This window comes from Lipophrys pholis, assembly GCF_963383615.2.
Source record: "Lipophrys pholis genome assembly, chromosome: 2".
NCBI lineage: Eukaryota > Metazoa > Chordata > Actinopteri > Blenniiformes > Blenniidae > Lipophrys > Lipophrys pholis.
In genome coordinates, this window is record NC_137636.1 from 34939450 (window position 1) to 34962174 (window position 22725).

The following is a 22725-nucleotide window of genomic DNA, read 5'->3' on the forward strand; positions in this document are numbered from 1 at the left end:
AACGTGGCCTCAGCAGTGGCAAACTAACCAGCCTGGTTCTTTGAAAAATAATATAAAAGCATAAAAAAGAATATTATACTTACAGTCCCCACATTTGCAGTAGAGTCACGGATAGTTGGTACAGATACACGCTTTATTAGAAGTTTTGCAGCGAATCCAGCGTTGTTATGGAAACACTCGGTGAAGTGCTGAGCGACATACAAAACTTTAGGAAGTCTTGTTGGTAGATTCCCATTAAAAATAAAATCAATCCACTGGGTCCTCACAGGCTCAGATGAAGGCAGTAAAAATCCACTCCTCTGCTCATTGACACAATTAATAACGGTGCATCTGGCGTGTTTTGCTCGTATCTTGTTAGTTTACCTGCAGCGGTACCGAGGGGGAAACAATGGAGCGCAGGCGGAGCTGCCTGGTTCTGGGCGGGTCAAAGGGAGGATCTACCTGGGTTGGGGTTGGACGCTACACAGGGTTTGCTTTCTCACTCGCTCGTTGGAGCAACACACCTTAGAAAAAAGTAAAGAAGCCAGAGAAAGAGAGAACAGACTTTCTTCACTTCGGTATGGGGACGCATGTTACTGTAGAAAAACCTTTAGAAAGGGGATTTTTAGTGTGTGTGAGAGTATAGTAGCGTGTGTGAGACTATAGTAGTTTGTGTGAAAGTATAGTAGTATGTGAGAGTATAGTAGGGTATGAGAGTAGTGTGTGAGTATAGTAATGTGTGAGAGTATAGTAGTGTGCAGTGTTGCCAGTTACCTTGATAAAGTAATCGATTACTGTTTACTAGTTACTTCTTTAAAAGTAACTTAGTTACTTTACTGATTACTTGTTTTAAAAAGAGCCCCCTGCTAGCTCAGTTGGTAGAGAATGAGCCTATATAGTCATAATTTAGTGATTTAATGGGATTTCACATGCACAGGCAAATGAGGGATGGACAGATGATCTCCACTTTGTAGAAAAAATAAAAATAAAAACTTTTCTCCGTGAAAAAGAAAAATCTCAACTTTGATTTTTGACTTTTTTTCTGAAGCGCATGAGGTTTTTTTTATTAGCCTCAGATTTTTTTTTTGTTCAGTGGCCCTAATACTCTTCCGTAGTAACGCAGAGTGACTTGGATAAGTAACTTTAATCTGATTACTGGTTTGGAAATAGTAGCGTGTTGGATTACTCATTACTGAAAAAAAGTCATACAAGAGTAACGCGTTACTAATTAATCCGTTACCGCCATCATTTGTATAGCGTGTGCGTGAGTTAAGTAGTGTGTGTGAGAGTATAGTAGTCTCAGAGTATAATGATGTGACAGTATAGTAGTGCATGCGTGAGAGTATTGTAGTGTATGTGACAGTATAGTAGTGTGTGTCTGAGGTTAGTAGTGAGTGTGACAGTATTGCAGTGTGTGAGTAAAATAGTGTGTGAGGGAGTATAGTAGTGTGTGACAGTAGTGTGTGACAGTATAGTAGTGCGTGAGAGTATAGTAATGCGTGAGAGGGTATAGTAGTGTGTGTGAGTATAGTAGTGTGTGACAGTATAGTAGTGTGTGACAGTATAGTAGTGTGTGAGGGAGTATAGTAGTGTGTGAGGGAGTATAGTAGTGTGTGAGTAAAACAGTGTGTGAGGGAGTATAGTAGGGTGTGACAGTATAGTAGTGTGTGACAGTATAGTAGTGTGTGAGGGAGTATAGTAGTGTGTGAGGGAGTATAGTAGTGTGTGAGTAAAACAGTGTGTGAGGGAGTATAGTAGGGTGTGACAGTATAGTAGTGTGTGAGTAAAACAGTGTGTGAGGGAGTATAGTAGTGTGTGACAGTATAGTAGTGTGTGAGGGAGTATAGTAGTGTGTGACAGTATAGTAGTGTGTGAGCGAGCAAAAGAAACAGGCACACTGTGATGATTGAACAAATAGAAAACAGGTTTACCATGTTGTGTGATGAAACAGGTCAAAGTAAAACTTCCCAAAAACTCGTAATTCTATTAATGAATATTTTATTGGACAAAGGTACACAGACTTGTACTGGCTCTGAGCCAGACTAAGACTCTTATAAAGAATCTTATGGCACAGACCTCCTGACACAAGGTGTTTCTCAGGTAAGTGAAGTACTGTAGGTAGTACTCTCAGGTGAGACTGGGTCGAAGCCGCCGGTGATTGTTCCTCTCAACACTTTAATCTTCATGTAACGCAGAAAATTTCATTACAATCCTGAATTTTCACAAATGTTTTCATCTTACCGATTCACATCAATGCTATGTTTCAACATGCTCATTATTCGATTGGACATACAAGTTGATGTAAACATTTTGTTCGGGACGTTGACGGTCTGTTGAGAGCAGAGTTGTTGACACGAGTCTTGATTTTCCCAAAAAAAACAACATAGATTCACTGTCCAAAGGTCTGTCCACAGCAACACAGAGCACAGATTGGCCTGCACAGGGACACAAAGAGTTTCACCACTCAGGCCAAATGAAATGAGCCGACAGCGCAGCGGGGTGGTGGAGCTCGTTCCCATTAACCGGAACACAAACCAATGTCGAATCCTACGCGGGAAGCTTTTGTGCAGAATCGAACATACAAGTTTTAACCAGCAGACTTTTTCCAAGCCCTGAACACGGTGACACACCGCCTCAGTGCAGCGAGTACTTTTCATTGTGACACTGGACAGGAAGTTACAAACCTGCACACATAAATAGAAAAACAAAAACAAAGACGATACCCCACAAAGAATTGGAATAAAAAAATCTTGGATTACACAACAGTCTACAATCTACACATCGACATGAACACAGCTCAGGCAGTTTCAGTGCAATAAATTCCTTCCACATAAGGCAACGTGTTAAATGGTAATAAAGCAAACAGAAGCAAAGCACTTTTTTTGTGTCCTTTATCAAAATATTGCTTCATCTGTTGAATAAAAATATTTTGTTTACTTGCTGATTGACAGATGAGCCTGATAGAAAATCTGTAGTAGGGCCTGTGAAATCAGTTGTGTCTGACAGTTGCTTCAAGGAGACACCCTGCAGGGCAGCGCCGGCTCACGGGGTGTGTTCAGAGTCCTGGCCCAGGCTCAGGTCACTCTCCTGCACCTCCAGCTCCTCTGCACGCACCATGTCTGGAGTGATGGCAGCATATCTTGTTCCATGGAACTGACGCAGGTGAATCTGGACAGAAAACCAAGGAGCACTTCAGTTCTCTGCACATCGTTAACATGACGATTCATTCAACGCCGTCTCACAACTGGAGCTGCGTCTGTAGGAGGGTCGGGGTGGCTGGACTGCATTTTAGGCCCCGTTTACACGACAACGAATTAGAGTGTATCTGCAAAACTTTCTTCACTTTTGGGGGGTCCGTTTACACGTCACCAGTTTGCGGATGCACTGTATCCGCAAAGTTTTTATTCCGGCTCTCAAGGTGGAAAGATTCTTTCACGGTCGCTATTCCCTCCTGCAGAGACTGATGGAGGCTACAGAGCCTGTTACTGCTCATGTACATATCTCCCCCTCTGTCCTGCTCACCCCCGTTCCCTATTCTAGTTTTATCATCCAGATCAGTAGTTTAATAGTTGAGACTCTCCCTGATATCATCCGATGTGTCATCAGTCCATACGGATGTCAGGTTCTCTCCATTTTCTTCACGTTTATAGTGAATTGTTCTCTGCACATGTCTGTGTAGTTTCATCAAAAAATCAAGCAACAGCGCCCTCCAGTGGCCCGGCATACTAACTATATCGTTGTCTCTGTGTCCACTGCTGCAGTGTAAACGCCCCCACTTTATTTTTGCGGATTAGGTGTTGTCACGTGAAACGTTGTCGTGTAAACGGGGCCTCAGTCTTTGCAGGCAATTTCTCACACTTTGTTTGAATTTAAATCACAAACAGCATGTGAGCTCTGCAGGATGTCTCAACTCATCCTGAAATATACATGTGAAAAGACGGAACTGAGACAAATTATTTTGGCATGCACTGTGTATCGCAATACGTTTATCCAATCAGATGACTCCTGTTGCTCTGCTACCAGGTTGACGTGAGTGTGAGAGGAGAGTTTAGCGAGTAACGATGGCAGAAGATACAGGAGTGGAAAGTCTGGACAAAAACGACTGTTAGCATCAGGGTTTCCAAAGAAAGGAGAAACTGCTGTTTGTTGACATGACTCTCAGAGTCACTCGTTTCTGAAACAGGCAGTGGGCGTGCAACACCGCAGTTACAGCGCAGAGGTTTCTGCATGAGTGAGGAATCGCAGTGAATTCCATAAACCACATTGCAAAACAATACAATTCAGTTTTTTTTTTTTATACCATAAACGGATTAACTAGTGTCTTTTTGTACTTTGTTTGCTTGGAATAAATTTCATGCGACAGCTTGAACAATTAGCATTCGCAACGACTAAAAGTGCACATACTAATGAATATGAAGATGAAAACAAATCTTAGTCCTTAGCGTTACGTTTTGGAAATTGCAACCTCTCAAAGGCAAGGCAGATCTGGACCTGATGAATAATTCTCTGCTTTGCACTAGTTGTTTAGCGACAGAGCTGCAGCTGCAACTTCCTTGTTAGTTCTGAGAGAGCGAACGCCAGCTGGCCCAGGCTAAAGGCCTATCCATGCTACCAATGTCCGCGAGTGTCGCGAGTACACGAGTATCTGCAAGGCCATTCTCCACTCTGAGCTCACTTCCATGCGCGCTCCTTCCCGTAACGTAACAATTACGAAAATATCTCTACTTCTGCTGCCCGGCGTTCTCCACCTTTCCTAAAGAGAGACGAGAGACGGAGGATCGCCTACACAAGCGACCGGTAGGCTCTGGCGCATGAGCAGTCGGCGAGTACAGTTGCGCGGTCACAAAATTTGACTTGATCGCAGTTGATGATTTTGACGTTACGAGTACCGCGGGTACTCGCGGACATTGGTAGCATGAAGGCTTGCCCAGGCTAAAGGCCTCTCCATGCTACCAATGCCCGAGTATGCGAGTGTCCGCGAGCGCGGCACCTGTGACGTCAAAATCGTCATCCGCCCGAGTGTCCGCTCCGACCCCACGACGGTGGACCGCTCGCAGACCAAATTTTGTGACTGCGAGACCTGTGGGCGCCGACTGCTCATGCGCCAGAGGCTACCGGTCGCTTGTGTAGGCGATCCTCCGTCTCCCCGTCTGAACAATCACAATTTAAAAGCAAATAAAGATACCCAGACGGCTCAGAACTCCTGAAGTGAAACAAAGTACTTTAGGAAAGGTAAGGACCGCCGGGCAGCAGAAGTAGGGATATTTTCGGGATCGTTATGGAACAAATTTACTTGACAAAGTGAGGTGGTTCGAGTCTGAACAGCTTATAGTCTGTGTCTGTTTACAGTTTACGGGCGCTGTTACTTTGCATCCATAATCCGTGCTACGTGTCGCTGCTTGTCAGGTACTCCTTAGCCTCGTCCAGTGATGAAAGCTGCATCTTTTCTCCGTTGGCCACTGTGATGAATAGTTTCGCTAACGAAGGGTAACGAAGAGTAGGTTTCAGTTCACGTTTATAAAGGAGAGCCATAACTTCTTGATATGCAGCCCGCTGCTCCATCACCTCCGGTGTAAAGTTCTCGAAGAGGGCCACGGGTTTATCCAGGTATTTCAGCTCGGATCGCTTCTTGCGGGTCTCACGCAAAACTTTTTCTTTGGTTTGGTAGTCATGGAGCCGGATGATGACAGCTCTCAGCTTCTCCCCTTATTTAGGTCTCTGGCCCAGGGATCTGTGAGCTCGGCCTAGTACAGGTGGAGTTGGTAGTATTTCTTCGCCCAGCAGCTGAGTCAGCAGCTTGGAAAAGAACTCAGTTGGTCGTGGTCCTTCAATCGACTCAGGGAGACCAATGATGCGAAGGTTGTTACGGCGGCTGCGAGCTTCCAGGTCCGCAACTTTAGCCTTTAGCATTCCGGCGATAGCGGTTAGCTCTGTGCACTTAGCCTCCAAGTTTACCAAGCGATCGTCTACAGCACACGTGTCGAACTCCAGGCCTCGAGGGCCGCAGCCCTGCACGTTTTGCATGTCTCCCAGCTTCAACACAGCTGATTGCAATGAGCAGCTCGTTATCTGGCTTTGTGCTGAATGTGATGATGAACCATCAGGACATTCAGGGGAGGGAGACATTGAAAACGTGCAGGGCTGCGGCCCACGAGGATCTGAGTTTGACACCCCTGGTCTACAGGGTCTGCGTTAGCTTCCAGAGATGTAAGCGTTGGTCGTGGCTGGACACAGTGGCTTGGACGAGGTCTATTTTGGCCTCTAGAGCCCAAAAAAAAAAGGTCTTAAATTCAGTGGCTAGGTCAGCCTTGTGGTCCTCCAGGAGACTTGCTAGCATGGCCATGGTGACGTTACCATAAAAAGTCACCCCGGGAATGACACCCCGGGTCACCCTGGGTATGAAATTGAGGTCTGGAAGCAGTGAATCGGTCAGTTGGTTGGCTCAGGAATTTAGCAGAGTAAATTGAGAAATAAGGGAGAGTATTATAGAAGTCTCTACTCTGTGTCCGCCATCTCCACACTTCTGATGCCTGGAACATGGTTTCCAGCAGCTGAACCCCAGGCAGAGTACTGAAACATCTGTATCCTCTGCAGTGATTTCAGCAGATGTATAGCCAGATTCTGCTGCATGAAGTGTGTACAGCAGTAGGCGGTGGTCCACTTCTTCCTGTGAGGACTTTAGCGCAGCGGCCTCCTCGCACTATTCTTGGGTCAGTTTGTAGTGAAGCTGGTCACAGGTGACATACAATACTTGGCATGTTGCACTGTTTTGGCAGAACATTGATCAGAGTAGTTTTGATAGAAAGACTGGAGAGACCCTTTCTCCACTGCCCAGGTGCAATGTTCTTCAACTGGACTAATGTGTCTCAACCCATTTGCTCTTTCTGCATTTTTAATTGTAGTTCTATTATAGTTAATGTAAGGGAAATTTTGTTTTTGTCTCATAAAAAATGATGTGTAATTTTGCAGTCTGAGTTTCAAGGACGACCTGTGTCAGCACTTTTGGAACCTCTGTGCTACTTTTTGTAACCTTTAGATATAGTGCAGAAAGCATGTGGCTCTTTCTCAAAACAATTCAGCTTTTAACGGTTTGACGGTAAGGTGTGGGGGATGGTACAGTAAGGCAGGCCGAGACGGCAAGGCAGGGCGGGCCGGGATGGTACAGTAAGGCGGGTCGGGACGGTACGGTGGAGTGGGCCGGTACAGTAAGGTAGGGCAGGTCGGGACGGCAAGGCAGGCAGGGACGGTAAGGTAAGGCGGGGCGGTTGAATGTTGAAGGTTGCCGACCCCTGCCCTAGGCGGTACCAACCTCATGCCTGGCCCATGGACTACTTCAACCCTCTCCACTACTTGCTCACATTTGTGTGTGAGTGCGTGTGGGTGAACCTGCCTTCAGTCAACTGGGATCAGCTCAGAGACTCCGAGCTGGACAAAGAGGTGAAGAAGATTGGATGGATGTTTGTGAGTGTATGACAAGGAGCATACCTGGATGTAGAGGTTGACTTCAGCACTCCTGCACAGGTAAGGGAAGTTTCCTCCTGTTTTCAGATGAGCTCTTCTGGCATTTGGATACAGTTTGTACATCTCTTCCTTGGCCTCCAGTGACAGAGCGCTCCGATCAAACACCTCAAATCAAAAGGGAAACATGTCAGTCAAGCACACTCCAACAAGTTCTGGATATTTAATCACAGAGTTGGATGAATACATACATCTATAATGGTCACAGCAACATCTTTTATTTTGTGGGGCTCCACATAAGAGTTTTGACAGTTGAGTGTCAGCCGTGATGCCAACTCACTTTGGTTCAGACTCTCCAGCTGCAACATAGACAAAAATAAAATCACACAAAAACACTGAAGCACACACATACAGACTCAGATTATTTACTCCAGACATGGCAGCCCTCTCGTCATGAAGAGAAGCACAAGGGGACAAGTAGTGTGGTGAAAGCCACAGACGGGCAATGGAGCAGTTGAAAAACCAGCTCTGATTGAAAATAAACTCACATTTTCTCGCCAAAATAACATATCTCTAAACCGATGTTTCTACAACACAGTTAATGTCCTCAGAGCTTCAGACCCATTTGCCAAGTCCCTGGAGGAGGATGCTTATATTCAGTCCGAGAACATGTGAGCGCAGGTCTCAGTCTGGTGATGCACAGCTAGTCTTACTTCACAGTACCTGGGGTTGGCTGGCTCAAGTAAACAGTAGAAGAGACCACAGTAATAGGAACAGGAAGAATATTGCAGAAACAGCACTCAGTCAATGAATAAAGAAAGCATCCTCCGGAGTCTGGCGCTGTAATGGAGGAGTGAGCAGGTCAACCAGCGATCACTCTAAAAACAAACAACTTACTCGGTCGACCATGAAGTCGATTGCATCTGCCATTTTAGGGTCCACGGGTCCTTTAGAAAAGTTCCCCAGCACAATCTTCTTCAGGAGGAAAGCTGGCATCATCCAGAAACTGTGCACCGACATGAATTTAAAAGAAGTCATGAATGCCGAAGTGCACCTGAGAGCATGACAAGTGACGGTTACCAGCACCTGTTTGCGGTCCACGTCTGGTTAAAGATAGAGGTGTCACTGAACGAGTTACAGAGAATCAGAGAGTGCACTCGGGGAGACTTGTGTGTAAACTCTGCAAACTTCTGAGCCAAGAAACCTCCCAGAGAGGCCCCGAACAGATGAACCTGAAGGTCAAAGATCAGGGGACACAGTATCATTTCACAGGCAGAAAGGACGAAGCAGTTTGCACTTGTTTTCAACTACGTGGTGAACAAGTAAAGTCTACTATATATGTGTGAGGAGCACAGGAGGAAATGCTGGGTTATTGTCAATAACACTTAACAGTTACCGTTTTTAAGTAATTCTGGCATTAAGACGCACTAAACTAAACCAATTGTACTTTACTAATCCTCTTGGAGGAATTCCTTTTCTGCATTGACCATCCTTTTTCTAGGGTGCGGAGGTGTGGTCACATAATGGCTCCAGGGAGGTGACAGGAGTTAAAGGTCATGCTCAGGGGTGACCGGTCCACAGTGGGGATCGAACCTGCAAACGTCCAATCTCAAGTCCGCCTCTCTAACCTGTACTACGCCACTAAGCCTCCAGCAGCTGGTCCTCATGTTACGTCGGCTCGCACCGACGCCTGCAGACGTTCACTGTATTCAGGAAATATGGACCTACTTTATCCAGCTGCAGGTGATCCAGAAGCTTCCTGAAGCCATCACAGAACTCCATGAGGTCCCAGTACACCGGATACTGCAGCTGTAAATCACAAACAAAGGTTACAAGGTAAGAAATCCCTAGAGTACGATCGGTGTCTGGAAGGTTCGGCTGTCAACAAGGTAAAAGAATGAAGTTAAGGTCGGTGGTGAAGTTTGACCTGAAGTCTGCAACTGCAACTCAAAGGATGCTGGATGACTGTTTTCCTAATTGTTTTAAACAATTATACTGAACAAAAATATAAACGCAACACTTTTGTTTTTGCTCCCATTTTTTATGAGCTTTTAATTTACACAAAAGACCTATTTCTCTCAAATATTGTTCACAAATCTGTCTAAATCTGTGTTAGTGAGCACTTCTCCTTTGCCAAGATAATCCATCCCTCCTCACAGGTGCGGCATATCAAGATGCTGACTAGACAGCATGATTATTGCACAGGTGTAACTGTGTGGCGGAAATCCTAATAGATTCTGATGGTATGCCCCTGGTACGAGATGTTTTGATTCTTTTTTGCCCACTGTAACACCCGCTCCTTCTGGATGTACTTGTGAAAACGGACAATGAAGGGTCGGGATCCTTGGTGCGGCTTCGGGGCCAGACTGCGGTGCGCGCGTTCCAGCTCCAGGTCTAAGTCCTGCAGAGCCTCCCCAGCCACTTTTTTAAAAATGGTGACCATAAAGAGCCGGGCGTCGGTCCTCTCCGCTCCCTGTGGTACGCTGATCACCAGGAGGTTCTTTCTTTTGGAGCGTGAGATCAGGTCCTCCACCGCCAGTTGAAGTTTCTCGTTCACCTGTGTGGCGGTCTCCAGCTGCGACTTCAACGTGGCCACACCCTTCTCCAAAGTGACGATTCCATCTGAGTGAGTAGTGAGAGCCATTTCCAAAGTGGAGATGGTGACAGTGTGTGAAGTTACGGTCTCGGTAATCGTTTGGAGTGAGGCTCGGATTGGAGCCAGGGCGGGTTTCAGGGAAGCGGTGAGCTCACTCTTTGTTTTTCCAGCTCTTCGATGAGCATAGCCAGTGTTAGCGGCTCCGCGCTGGCTGCGGCCGCAGCAGAACATGTAGTAGCTTTCTTGCTAGCGTCCTTCTCTTGAGGGCTAAAGTGCTGCGTTAGCTGAAGCTGAGTTTTACTACCGCTGTCCATGATCGCTGTGAGACTTACTCATTCTGGTGCTCGTTGAGGTGCAGTGGAGCGTCTTGTGGCTTAAAAAGTTAAAGTTGTTACAGAACTCGGTGTGTAATTGACAAAAAAAGGCTTAAGTATCAGAGAGCACTCCTCGTGAGTCTGATCACTCCATCTATGTTAACACTGTGGCAGTACAACACATAAGCTGCGGTCCCACCACGCTGTTTGTGCCGGGATGGACAGCCGTCCACTGCTGGCCGCTTCCACATTCTTCGCTCGACACGTCCCCGCATCGTTCACAACGCCGCCTACATTTTAACCGTACTGTCTGCAGTAGGACCGCGCGGCAGGGCTCGGCCTGGGTGTGCTTTGCCGTTCCGTACCCTCCCGCCCCGCATCGCGGTGGGACCACTGCCATAGAGAGAGCCGTACACATATGCTGAGTGACACTCAGTCGGAGTCCCGCAAGTAGCGAGGACACATTCAATCAATCAGTCAGTCACCTTTATGTACATAGCACTTTTTTATACAATTAATGTAATACAAAATTAAAAACAGTGCAAAGATACAATCGATATTTAGGAAACAAGTGAAAACACACACACACACACACACACACACACACACACACACACACACACACACACACACACACACACACACACACACACACACACACACACACACACACACACACACACACACACACACACACACACACACACACACACACACACACACACACACACACACACACACACACACACACACACACACACACACACACACACACACGGTATGGAGACATGGCAGGGCACTGAGGACTAAGGTGAGGAAAGGGCCACATTTGGGGGGCCGTCCACATTGGGAGTGGCACAGCCTCTAACCGAAGGGGGCACTGCCCCACAGATCCCCCCAGCCCGGGCAGACCGGTGAATCCCATAACATACATAGGGGACCAACCAGGTGCCCGGGATGGGGGAACCCACGGGACCGCCCCACCAGTGGGGAACGTGGCCATTACCAGTGTAGCGACCCCTGAGAGTTATCACTGGAGACAAAAGATTCAGTTAAAAACCTAATAAAAGTTTTGCAACATTTTGCCCTGCTAAAAATTTGATAATTTGGAGGAATCACACATGTGACTGGAAAAATGGCTCAACTTGGAAAATCTGAACAATTCAGCCCCCGGATCCCGTTTCACACCTAGAGCTACAAAAGTCGTCACACATATGTAACACCCCAAGACGCAAAAAAAAAAAGTCTCTTACAGACATACAGAAAACTCAACAGGAAATCTGCCATTTTTACATATGTTGGGATCACACAAGACCACAGCATTTCACCACAGGGGGCTCCTTTTGCCACTGCAGCCCCATGCATGCAAATCCCCCGTCCCGTTTCTGCTCAAAGGAGACTGACTGCCCCCCCATGCACTCAGCCAGTCACCGATTGGTTGAGGCTCCCAGGATTCGAAACCTTGGAATGCCCCACCTTACCTAAAGCCTTTTGGAGAGATTCTCTCAAAAAGCTTTGCTCCTGCTCTTCAACGGAGGAGGTGGGTTGCTGGAAGCAGCTAAACCCAGAGGCCTGCAACCAAAGGCCTCAACTCCTCTTCTGACAAGACCACGAGGGTCAGACCTTCCCTCGGATCCAGAGACCAGAGACCAGCACCCAGCATCTGATCTGCCATCAACCAGGGAAAACCAACCAGTTTCTCCAGGATGAGACCGGGGAAACGACACCTCACAGAACCTCTTTGTGCTTTTTCCTCAACAAGCAGGAAAAGCACCACAGACCCGAGCAACCAGATCCTCTGGTCTGGAAAAAGGGAACGACCAGGAGGCTGCAAAGAAAGACTCTCCTGAATCATCATCTTCGTCTTCTTCTCCTGCTGAACACAGCCAACCACAGTTAGCAGGAGATGCTAACTGCTAGAGGAGCAGCAGCTTCTCTCAGCCTGGACAAAAACCAAACTCCTCCTTCAGAGACCTCAAGGAAGTGGTAACAACCAACTGGGCTAATACCTGAGATTAGTTAAACCTGATGCTCTGCATAGAACTGGTTAACTTTGATGAAGATGTGTTGATTCTATTACAGTGACTGAGTTCTATTGATCATGATATTAGATTCTATTACAGTGACTGAGTTCTATTGATCGGGATATTAGTAGTTATCAACCTGTAAACCAACGTTAGCTCTGCCACACACACACACACAGGGTCTGCATGCTAATCTTTACTTTACTAACTTGTTAACTCACAATCCTCCACATTTCACATCAAAGACAACATCACACAGTAACTGAACACCGTCTGACGACTCCAGATGTTTTACAAGACAAATCACATTCACAGAAACTCATTCTAGAAATGTTCCTTTAACAGAGACACTCAGGAAGCAACGCTAAAGACGAGCTTCATGTTCTATTGTTCTCCAGCACCTGGTGGAGACCGAGGACGGCCTTCCTGCTCTCTGAGAACCTCCATTCTGAATGTAGTTTATTGTGATCCGCCATCTCGTCTTGTCGTTCCATCACACGCCACACACACACTCCCTCCACCTCTCTCTCTCTCTCTCTTGCAACACACGCACACACACACACCTACACACACCAAGCTGTATATAAGTAGTTGGAATCTGTGTTTTTATTTGTTTTCATTGTAAATAAATATCATTTTTGGAATCATACTTGCTGTCTTATTAATGAGCACAAAGGTGAATGAAATGTCGACTTCTGTGTCAAAAACTCCAAAATCCTTCAAGCTTTACTGTTAATTCTGGTAATTGTAATTAATTTAACTATTAATTCAAATTCCAAGTTAACTGTTTAGTGTATTTTATGAGACTGATATAATTGAACTGGCTGTCATTTCCTGTTAAACAGGTGGTGCTCCCGAGGTATCTGATACAGGTCAGATTAATAATAATAACATAATTAATAACTATCTTTGATGATTATTAATCGTTATCGATAGCCAAACTACCAAAACGCAACGTAAATTGTACCCCGTGGGTGAACTGCACTACATAAATGGTACCTAGTGATTATTATGAGGTAAGAAATCCCTACTATATTGGATTTTCGCAGATTTTAGACCGAATTGAATTTCTGAGAGAGAACAAGTCAGAGCAGGTAATTCCAAATGACCTGAAAATTGCCGTGGTGATAGAATAGAGGTGAGCAAAGCGTATCAAAATGGCACCATAATATCAGAGGTTGTGTCCAAAAGTTTTGCCACGAAACAGCATGTGTAGCGTAAAAACAGGAAGTGACGTGTAAACAGCCTTAACATCGCTTAATCGGCGTCAAACTTCAGAAATTGCATTAGAGAACGGCCCTCATCACAACTACATGATGTTGTGACTACTATACGAAGTGAAAAATGTGGTGATTTATTTGTGCTTCTTTTTACATTGAGCTTGCTGAAAGAAAAACTGTGTTGGCGGGTATCTCACCGAGATGACTCTGTATCCCCAGCTACTTAAAGCAAACACTTGCTGGAAGAACACTTCAGCCGTCCCGCTGACTGGAGGAAGGAAGATGATGGGACACCTGATGCTCTTTGGACCAGCATCATACAATGACCACACCTTACTGTCATCGTCGTCAACAATAATCTGAGGAAACAGGAGCACAGCAAAGTAAGTGGAACATTTCAGGTGAAAGTGTGTGTGCCTGCCTCTCATTGTCAATTAGCAAACCCTCAATACTACCACTACGAAGTAACTTCAAATAGCAATAGCTCTATCATTGTATGCCTGAGAGAGAGAGAGAGAGTTTGTTTTCATGGGGACAACTCCATGTATGCACAAAAACCTAGCATACGTTCTTTTTCACAGGAAAGGTCAGACGTATCGAGAGTAAAATGAGCATGGAAATGTGTGCACTACACGCAGACTTTATAGCTGGCGTACTTAAGTCTCTACAGCAGTAGATACGTTGGCGACACTTTGAGGTGACGCTGAGAAACGGTCATGATAAATACACAATATGAAATGTGATGTGCACATCAGAGAAACATGAACAAATAACACTGATGAATAACGGACATACCCACGTGTCTGCATTTACATGAACGGATGTAAATGCATATTAGCTCCGGCACGACGCATCACAACACAGCTCTAAACGCACCGTGGTGGGAATCACAGAGTCAACAAATGGGAACCAGGAACTTAACGGCAACACTGCAATGGAACTTGATTCCAACTGGCCAATTTCCATCCTAAGTAGCTCTTTGCTTATTAATGTAAGTCTACTAAATCTGGGACCAGTTATTAGGAATTCCCTTATGGCTTCAATTTAGAAACCACTTTCACTTTACCAGTACAATCACTCTCCCCCCTCTAGTGCAGAACCACCTGTTCTCACCATCCCAAATTGACAACGCTTTCATACACGGCACAGAAATGGATTGGTGTTTATCAAGGATCTCTTCGTAGATGGCACATTTGCCTCTTTCGACTTACTTCACAAGGATAATAACATCCCTAAAAGTAATTTTTTCAGATATCTACAGGTACGCAGCTTGACCAAAAAACACTTCCAATTGCCCCAATCTACCACCAAACAACATGCTGAATATTATTCTGGAGCTTGACCCAAATAGAAAGAGGAAGAGATCCAAGATCCACCAGGCATCACAGGATATTCATCCACCATCATTCAGACTACAGTCTTCGATCAAATATGGCAAAATAGATTGGGACGTATACACACTGTGCATAAGACATGGCCTGATTCAATTTAAAGTGGTATATCGTTTACACTACTCAAATTCTAAACTGGCCAGTTCTATCCAGACATCAGTCAAGATGCAGCCATGATCCGGCCTCATATTAGGTCATGCAAGACATTGAGCAGCTTTTGGATACCAATTATTAAGGCCATATCCCATATACGTGGGGTCACAGTACATCCCGATCCGGTCATTGGCATTTTTGGATCAACACCCCCAGAAAAACTATTTACAACTTCACCATAAAATGCCATTGCTTTTTTAATGTTCACGGCACAGGGACTAAACCTTCCGCAGTAGGAGTCGGCGAGACCTCGCTCATTTAAACACTGGGTCAAGAATGTGCTTTCTATGATGCCACTGGAGAGATTACGATATAGCAGTAGACAACAAAAACAAGGTTATACAAACCTCGACCCCCTTTATAGAATTTGAGAATGTACCTCTCTCACTTAACAACACCAATAATACAATAACATTGCATGGAAGACAAGAGGCCTGGACTACGAACCATAATAAACATATCCAGGATCTCTCCGTTTCCTGGGTTGACTTGTCCAGACAAGAATTAAAACACATCCACCAGGCTTAAAGAAACACTCCTGACCATTCCTGCTAACCCTGTTAATGTGGGACTTGGTGAGATTATACGATATTAATTCGTCTGCAGTATAAACAGAGAGCACTCTGATCACTCAATTTCACTTTATTACAGCAGAAATGTGTCCAGCAGAACTTCCTCACTGCTCTTTAAGTTTATAATTTCCATTCAGTTGACTTGAGTTTCTCTTGTGCGTTTTGTGGGATTATTAATGAGTAGTTCTGCGTTCCATAAATTCGTGTTCCTGCAGTTGTCGGGTGTGATCACTAACTTCATTAGGTCAACCCTCGTGGAGCCAAACAGACCTGGAACAAGTCAAGAACGAAAACATCCTTCAAAGCCTCAGTGACCAGGATTTATTTTATGATGTCAAAAAGATCGCTCTAAATTACTTTTTCATCTCATCTCCCCTGCAGCTCAGTGTTGAACCCACGCACCAATCAGCATCATTTAAGAATGGGCAGGTCATTTTCAGAGAGAACTGATTGGTCAGGAGGCGGAGCTTTGACCTGCTTATGGAAACATAGCCCAGGGCATTGTTTCTAAAACCTTGCATTCATTTAAGCCGCACGGTGGTGCAGTGGTTAGCGCTCCCGCCTCATACCAAGAAGGTCGTCGGTTTCCCAGAGACTCACTTTAGTTGTTATCGTGTACATACAGTTTAGTATATTTGTAGGTTATAGCTGTGAATCCTAATAAAAGCAGCTGGAACAGAACAGATGTCCCCAGCGACAGCCAGTCAGTGTGCGCTCTTGTGAACCGGAATCAGTTTTTGGCACAACACCGGCGCATCAACACTGCAGCTTTACGCACGACTGTCACCGTGCTATTTATGTGTTTACTCTGAAATTAGACCGATTTTAACACACTTTGTCACAATTGATAATCAATCAGGTCTATCCATCACTCTGTATCCCTTGAAGATGAAACTATGACATATGAACATCGTGCTGCTGATTCAGCACTAATGTTCCCCTAAAGAAACATCTATACCACTGCAGCTTGGCTGGTTATGATTACGTGGATCTATAAGTCTGATATTTGAAGATATTAAATGTATGAGATGAATCTGGCTTCAATTCTCCACCTCACAATCAGTGCTGCCTGGTTCCCCTGTCTCCAAAACGTGCGTGCGCGCAAGGTTCAAAGCTTGCGTACCGGTACGCACATTCTCCCGCAAAGTTTATGTTTTTAGATCACAAACTTTGCGTGTGAAGTGCCGTACCAATCTTTCAGGGCCGTTTTGTGCGTAAGCAAGCTTTATAAATGAGGCCCCTGCTCTGGAGCAGGTTAGACATTCAGCGTGAGTTGCCGGGGTGATTTATCCCGGTAAGAAGTGAGCGAGCGTTGTAGTACTAAAAACCCAGGGTTAATCCTATAAGTTATCTGGATTTGGTTGGCTGATTATGAGGGTTACGCCTTCCGCTCTGTATGTAACCATGCTTTTTTCTTTCTTTGTCTTGTGCATTGTAGTGTGTAACGCCTCTATGAGTCTGTATTTGAGTACATCCAAACAGTGTGATCTTGAACACGCAGATGTACAAACTTGATTTCAGTGTAAGATACACATTTATTTCCCCCTCTAGCCTAGTGGTGGAAGAGGGTGTTTTTCATGTTTGTGTGCTAATGAGAAACAATAAAGTTCTTAAAAAAAATATACAAATATCAGCACGTATCCAATACAATGCATGCCTGACCGCTATGCTCCTGCTCGCTGCCTCAGGTCAGCTGATCAGCTGCTCCGGGAGGTACCGAGTGGCAAACCGGCTCAGAGGGGAGCTTCAGATTCAGCTTCAATCATATGGCGCATGTAGCTCCATATGATTGAAGAACACACTAATTATCGAGCTGGAGCATGCAGCAGCACACGGCACTGTGTCAATAGACGCCACGCGCCCTCTAGTGGACATGCTCCTGCCGCAGGCGTTTTCATATCCAAACAGTGAAGGAGGAGAAAGAGGACCAGGTTTAACCAGCAGCAGCTGCACTCGCAGTGCCATCGGCGGATTTTTATCGTCAATTTTGTAGAGCGGTAGCTCTGCAAACTACAATATCCAATTCAATTTTTTTTTTTTTTTAAACCTTTAAGTTACTCAATGCAGATTTGTAAATTCAATCATTTTAAGACTCAGCCGGAACCCTGCCATGTTGGACATCCCCCGACTGTAAACAACTTGAAGCAGTCAGTTTAGGCAGAATTTGATGAGATATCAGAGAAGATAGCCTCTTCTGTGTAGCTGTAGGCTGCAGGAAAAGGCAGGAAACGTGCAGTAACAGACCTGAACCTGCAGTAACAGTCTGAAACCTGCTGTAGCATACTGAAAATCTGCAGTAACAGACTGAGACATCCAGTAACAGAGTGAAACCTGCAGTAACAGGCAGGAACCCTGTCCAGGATTCTGACTGCATGGATCCTGCCAACCCTGAAAGGAGAGAGGATTCAGCAGTGAGGAGGGAAGCTGAGGACACTCTGGGCTTTTCCACCAGAAAGAACCAGGTGCAAATTTGGAGCCAGGTCCAGACTTAGCACCTGTTCTTTGTCTTTCCACTGCCAAAGTCAAACAGGGGCTAAACTGGTGCATAGCTGGCCCCACTTCGTGACTGGGCCAGAACGGAGTCAGACGCGTCATCAGCTGTCGGCGGAGTTATCGCTGGAGTCATGGCTACCTACAAGGCGGAAGCAAGGTTGAACCAACTTTCTGAAAACCACAGCGAACACGCAGCCCCGGAGTGGTTGTAGAGAAAAAAATTTAAATAACGCATGTGAACGATAATAAGTGGCTCCCTGAAGTTAATAATACGAGGGAACGAGATCATTTAATCCACGTTCGCGGCGCCGCGGATCTCGAGAGCTCCAGAGCTCCTCCGCTGTTAGTCAGCTACGGCGGATCTATAATTTAGAAGCAGTTTTCCATTGTCGGTTTTTTTTTAACGCTTTTCATGGTGACATCATTGTAACTAACTTCACTTTGTCTTGTATCACGTTATGACGGCAGGCTGAGGTCTGCATGAGGGCTGCATTGCACTCCCCACTATTATTTTCTACCCACAGAACTTCTTTATAATGAAGCAATACTTTTGGTTCATCAGCAACTAAAAAACAAACTACATACTACTGTAAATGAAAGCTTGGATTTTTTAGCCATAAAATGAGCCTTTTAATGTCTTCATGTGAAAGAGAACTTTTGTTGTTAATCAGCGTGTTTACATAGGTTTCCATTGGAAGCGACTTCAGAGCAGCGTTCTATCATTCTACACCTCCATTCCTCCATGTTGAAGCTTTTGATTCAGACACGTCCAGAAATAAAGTGAAAGGAGCAGAAATTCACGATGTAATGTCGAAGTGTTGAAAAATAAGCCCATAATCAACAAGCTCATTCACACGTTATTATTTTTTTTCTCTAGTCACTCCAGGGCTCCGTACTAAAGCAAAACGACATGAAAAAACACACAGAGGGTTAGAAGACTCAATGTGTTCTGGCTCTTTGGTCTGCAGCCGAGGTTCAGGCCAAACTAGATGGAGCGACCCGGATGAAACCGATGAATACCGTCCGTCTCCTCGGTCCTGTATGAGTGCTACACATTGGTGAAATCAGTGACGTACGATGTTTTGGAGTGACGCAATGACGTGGCTCTCACTTGACTCCGGTTGACAATGGAAAAACAACCGGTTCTTTGGCGGTGCTCATTTAAGAACTGGCCCTGGAAGCGGCCCTGAACTAGCACCTGGTTCTTTTTGGTGGATAAGCCCCATCAGTCCTCCAGACTGCAGGTCCAGTTCAGATCAGCTTGGTTTTTCAGGTCCAGTTCCAGAAGGTGGTCTCTCCTGGTCCAGTCTCCAGACTGTGGTGGTCTCTCCTGGTCCTGGGCCAGTCTCCAAACCGTGGTGGTCTATCCTGGTCCAGTCTCTAGACAATGGTGGCCTCTCCTGATCTAGCCTCCAGACCGTGGTGGTCTCTCCTGATCTAGCCTCCAGACCGTGGTGGTCTCTCCTGGTCCTGGTCCAGTCTCCAGACCGTGTTGTTTCTCGCCTGGTCTAATCTCCAGACCGTGGTGGTGTCTAGCCTCCAGACCATGGTGGTCTCTCCTGGTCCTCATCTAGCCTCCAAATCATGGTGGTCTCTCCTGGTCCAGTCTACAGAGCAGACAGGAAGCAGGACCCAGGACTGGGTTTTGTGCTTCACCTGGAGCTTTGATTCTCCATCAACTCATTACATGTACAGTGGTTGTACCTTAGCTCGACCTGCTGCCATCACCTGCTCTCACACACACACGCACTGCTGCTTTCTCTGTCCAAACCACTCCCAGCGGTGGACCGCGTCACCGTGTGACAGATTTAACACACTTAAACATTACTTTATCACTCCCGCTGATTGCAGTTTAATGATAGTGTTTAATTGAAATATATTGTGTTTACTGCTATTGTGGACATCCAAAATGGCAGATCAATGATTTATGATGTCACTAAGTCACGAGGGTGAAAAACCTCAATAGGCGTAAAGAGTTGGGACAAATATCTGCACTTCTGGGTTTCACAAAAACAGTCTCTCCTTAAAATGAAGTACATGGGAGAAAGAAAAAAAACAAACTTTCTTCAAACAATGGTGAATCTAAACACTGCCCAGCTAACCCACATAAATGATAAATGGACTTCACTCATACAGACAGGGGCGACTGGTCATTAGGGGCAGGTGGGCTAATATTTCTTTTAAGTTTGTCTACAATATTTTCTTGTCTGTGAATAAAACTTCCTCTTATATAGCACATAATTACTGTGTGAGGACGGTACTCCCTGGTTATTGGTCTCCTCTTGCGGTTCCAGATTGTGTTTCCACCTGATCCACACCGATGGTGCATTAGTGTAGCTCGCCCCTCTCTCACCATGCAGTGTGTATTGCATGCAGTTAACTGTACGTGTTCATGCTCAGGCTGTGGCTCCGATCATTCAGATCACGTGATTTTGATGCCGAGTGGGGCTTGAAGCCCGAAGCCCCACTAACAACGTCATTAGATGCTCAAAGCTGATTGGCTGGTGCTGATAGAGGCGGAGCTTCACAGGACCGGAGCGAGTTGTCACAAATCTTGTTAGCAGCTAAAGCTAACAAACACTTAAGAATAAAAATTGATTAGTTTGATTATTTACGAGGACGAGTTTGAAACGCTTACTTTAGCAGAGAAAATTAAAGTAAGTAGTTTTTAAGAATCTCACTAATTTGAAGCTTTACTGGTGGTTGAGTGGTTGAGCTGCATCTGTGAACCATTATGACCTGGTTCTAACCCCATCCTTGATATTGTTTTTAATTTTTATTGAATTTCTTTTTTTTGATCCGCTATTTCCATGGCTCAACATTTTTTACGGGATCAACTCCTATATGGTTGTTATAATGTTGTGGCTTAAAGGTTGTGCACACACTTTACTTTGGAATTCAATAGTGTCACTCCACCTAAATAAAATCTTGCCCCACCAAGTGTTTACATCTAGAAACGCCACTGGATATATTGCTTTTCAACTGCGTGAGCAGTACTAAAGCAGTTTACATTGTTAATCACATTGACCAATTCACATACACGTTCACACACTATGCGAGGCGCCGTTACTCCAATGGGAGTCATTTGCAGTTCAGTGTCTTGTTCAAGGACACGTTGGCATTTAGACAACTGACTCTAATTTGAACTGAACCTGCAACCTTCAGATATGGAGATGACACAGGAAGAAGAATCGTTTTACGAAACACATGATGAGACTGGTCCTTGGTGTAAAAGAGGGAGATGCAGTACATCTACTATGATCGTATCCATGCTTGGCTCGGCTCACATCCCTTTTTATCCGTTGAAGCAGTGATACCAAGTAATCACAACTTTACAGGCCGGAAAATAGAGAATGTCCTCGAGCTGGAGGAGAAAGAACAAGACCCACGATCAGGTACTCACTCTTTTCAGTGGAACAGTACTTCTGAACCAGTTGTAATCGGGAGACACTCTTATCTCATCCATCTGAGAGAGAGAGAGAGAGAGAGAGAGAGAGAGAGAGAGAGAGAGAGAGAGAGAGAGAGAGAGAGAGAGAGAGAGAGAGTCACATGATGGAGCACTCCTCCCCGCTGCTAGCGTTAGCGGCTAACAGGGCTCGCTCACCACAGACGTCCACCGGGTCTCCGGATGTTAAGGGCTCGCTCACCACAGACGTTCCCCGGGTCTCTGGGCGTTACGAGCTCAGACTGAAGCTGCTGTGGCGCGTTAGTCACCGTGGAGGTGGTTGTTCTCCATACCGACGGGTTCTCTCGCTGCTGCTGCTGCTGCTGCTGTCATATGACTACTGCTCCACTTCCGCACAACCACACACACACACACACACACTCACACACACGCGCGCGGGGGCGCGCCCCCCCTGCTGTGTAGGTTGGAGAATAACACTAAACAAATTTCTTTTTCTTTTGAATTTTTTTTAGAATTCTGGAGAGTGAAAAAACTACGGAAGAGTTTTAGGGCCACTGAAGAAAAAAAAAATTCGGAGGCTAAAAAGAAAACAAAAACCTTCGTGGCCCCAGAAAAAGTCGAAAATCAAAGTCGAGATTTTTTTTTTTCACGGTTGAAAAAAAAAGTCCGTCCATCCACATGCCAGCGCGTGTGACTGCTTCCTCAAAATGCATATCAGGCGGTTTAATGAAGTGGTGAAAAGATGCTTCAGGACAGAATGGAGCTCATAAACAAGGTGCAGTTATCATCAGTATCAGGACTAGAAGAGACAGAGCAGCCTGCTGCCTGGTTCCGTCGCGGAAGTTCGTCGAGTTCGAAGGACAAAGGCCCGGATGCCGGGCTGCTTATTTAAATATGTTCTTATTAATCAAGGAAATCCTGTGTAAAATCACATGTCCATAAGCAGCAAGCAAACCGATATAGTCAGAATTAAGTGATTTAATGTGAATTCACATCTACGGGCAAATGATGAGGGATGGACAGACGTCTCTCCGTGAAAAAAGAAAAAATCTCGACTTTGAGTTTCGACTTTTTCTGGGGCCACGAAGGTTTTTGTTTTTTTTGGCCTCCGAATTTTTT

General features: G+C 45.4%; 1 protein-coding gene across 4 annotated transcripts; it reads right to left on the reverse strand.

Moving 5' to 3' along the window:
* Window positions 1–1960: 1960 nt before the first annotated feature.
* spg21 (SPG21 abhydrolase domain containing, maspardin) lies at window positions 1961–22468 on the reverse strand. Of its 4 annotated transcripts, none has more exons than XM_080493560.1 (9): window positions 21848–22468; window positions 21604–21666; window positions 13789–13950; window positions 9166–9246; window positions 8524–8669; window positions 8335–8443; window positions 7689–7796; window positions 7465–7605; window positions 1961–3147 (listed from the first exon to the last, which is right to left on the reverse strand). In XM_080493560.1, the coding sequence occupies exons 2-9, from the start codon at window positions 21664–21666 to the stop codon at window positions 3022–3024; spliced, it is 936 nt and encodes a 311-aa protein (XP_080349686.1). In that variant the 5' UTR covers window positions 21848–22468; the 3' UTR covers window positions 1961–3021. The 4 variants fall into 4 exon arrangements, with proteins under 4 accessions (XP_080349686.1, XP_080349685.1, XP_080349687.1 ...); XM_080493559.1 differs by having other exon boundaries at window positions 21805–22016; XM_080493561.1 differs by lacking the exon at window positions 13789–13950 and having other exon boundaries at window positions 21805–22034.
* Window positions 22469–22725: the final 257 nt, after the last annotated feature.

Bases quoted from the DNA above. Each gene is read 5' to 3' on its own strand.
- spg21 (XM_080493560.1), bottom strand. From the start codon at position 21,666: ATGGATGAGATAAGAGTGTCTCCCGATTACAACTGGTTCAGAAGTACT. The intron at 13,951-21,603 runs GTGAGTACCTGA...CTGTTTCCTCAG, and splicing joins GTACTGTTCCACTGAAAAGA to ATTATTGTTGACGACGATGA. The intron at 7,606-7,688 runs GTATGTATTCAT...TTTTGATTTGAG, and splicing joins TTGCTGTGACCATTATAGAT to GTGTTTGATCGGAGCGCTCT.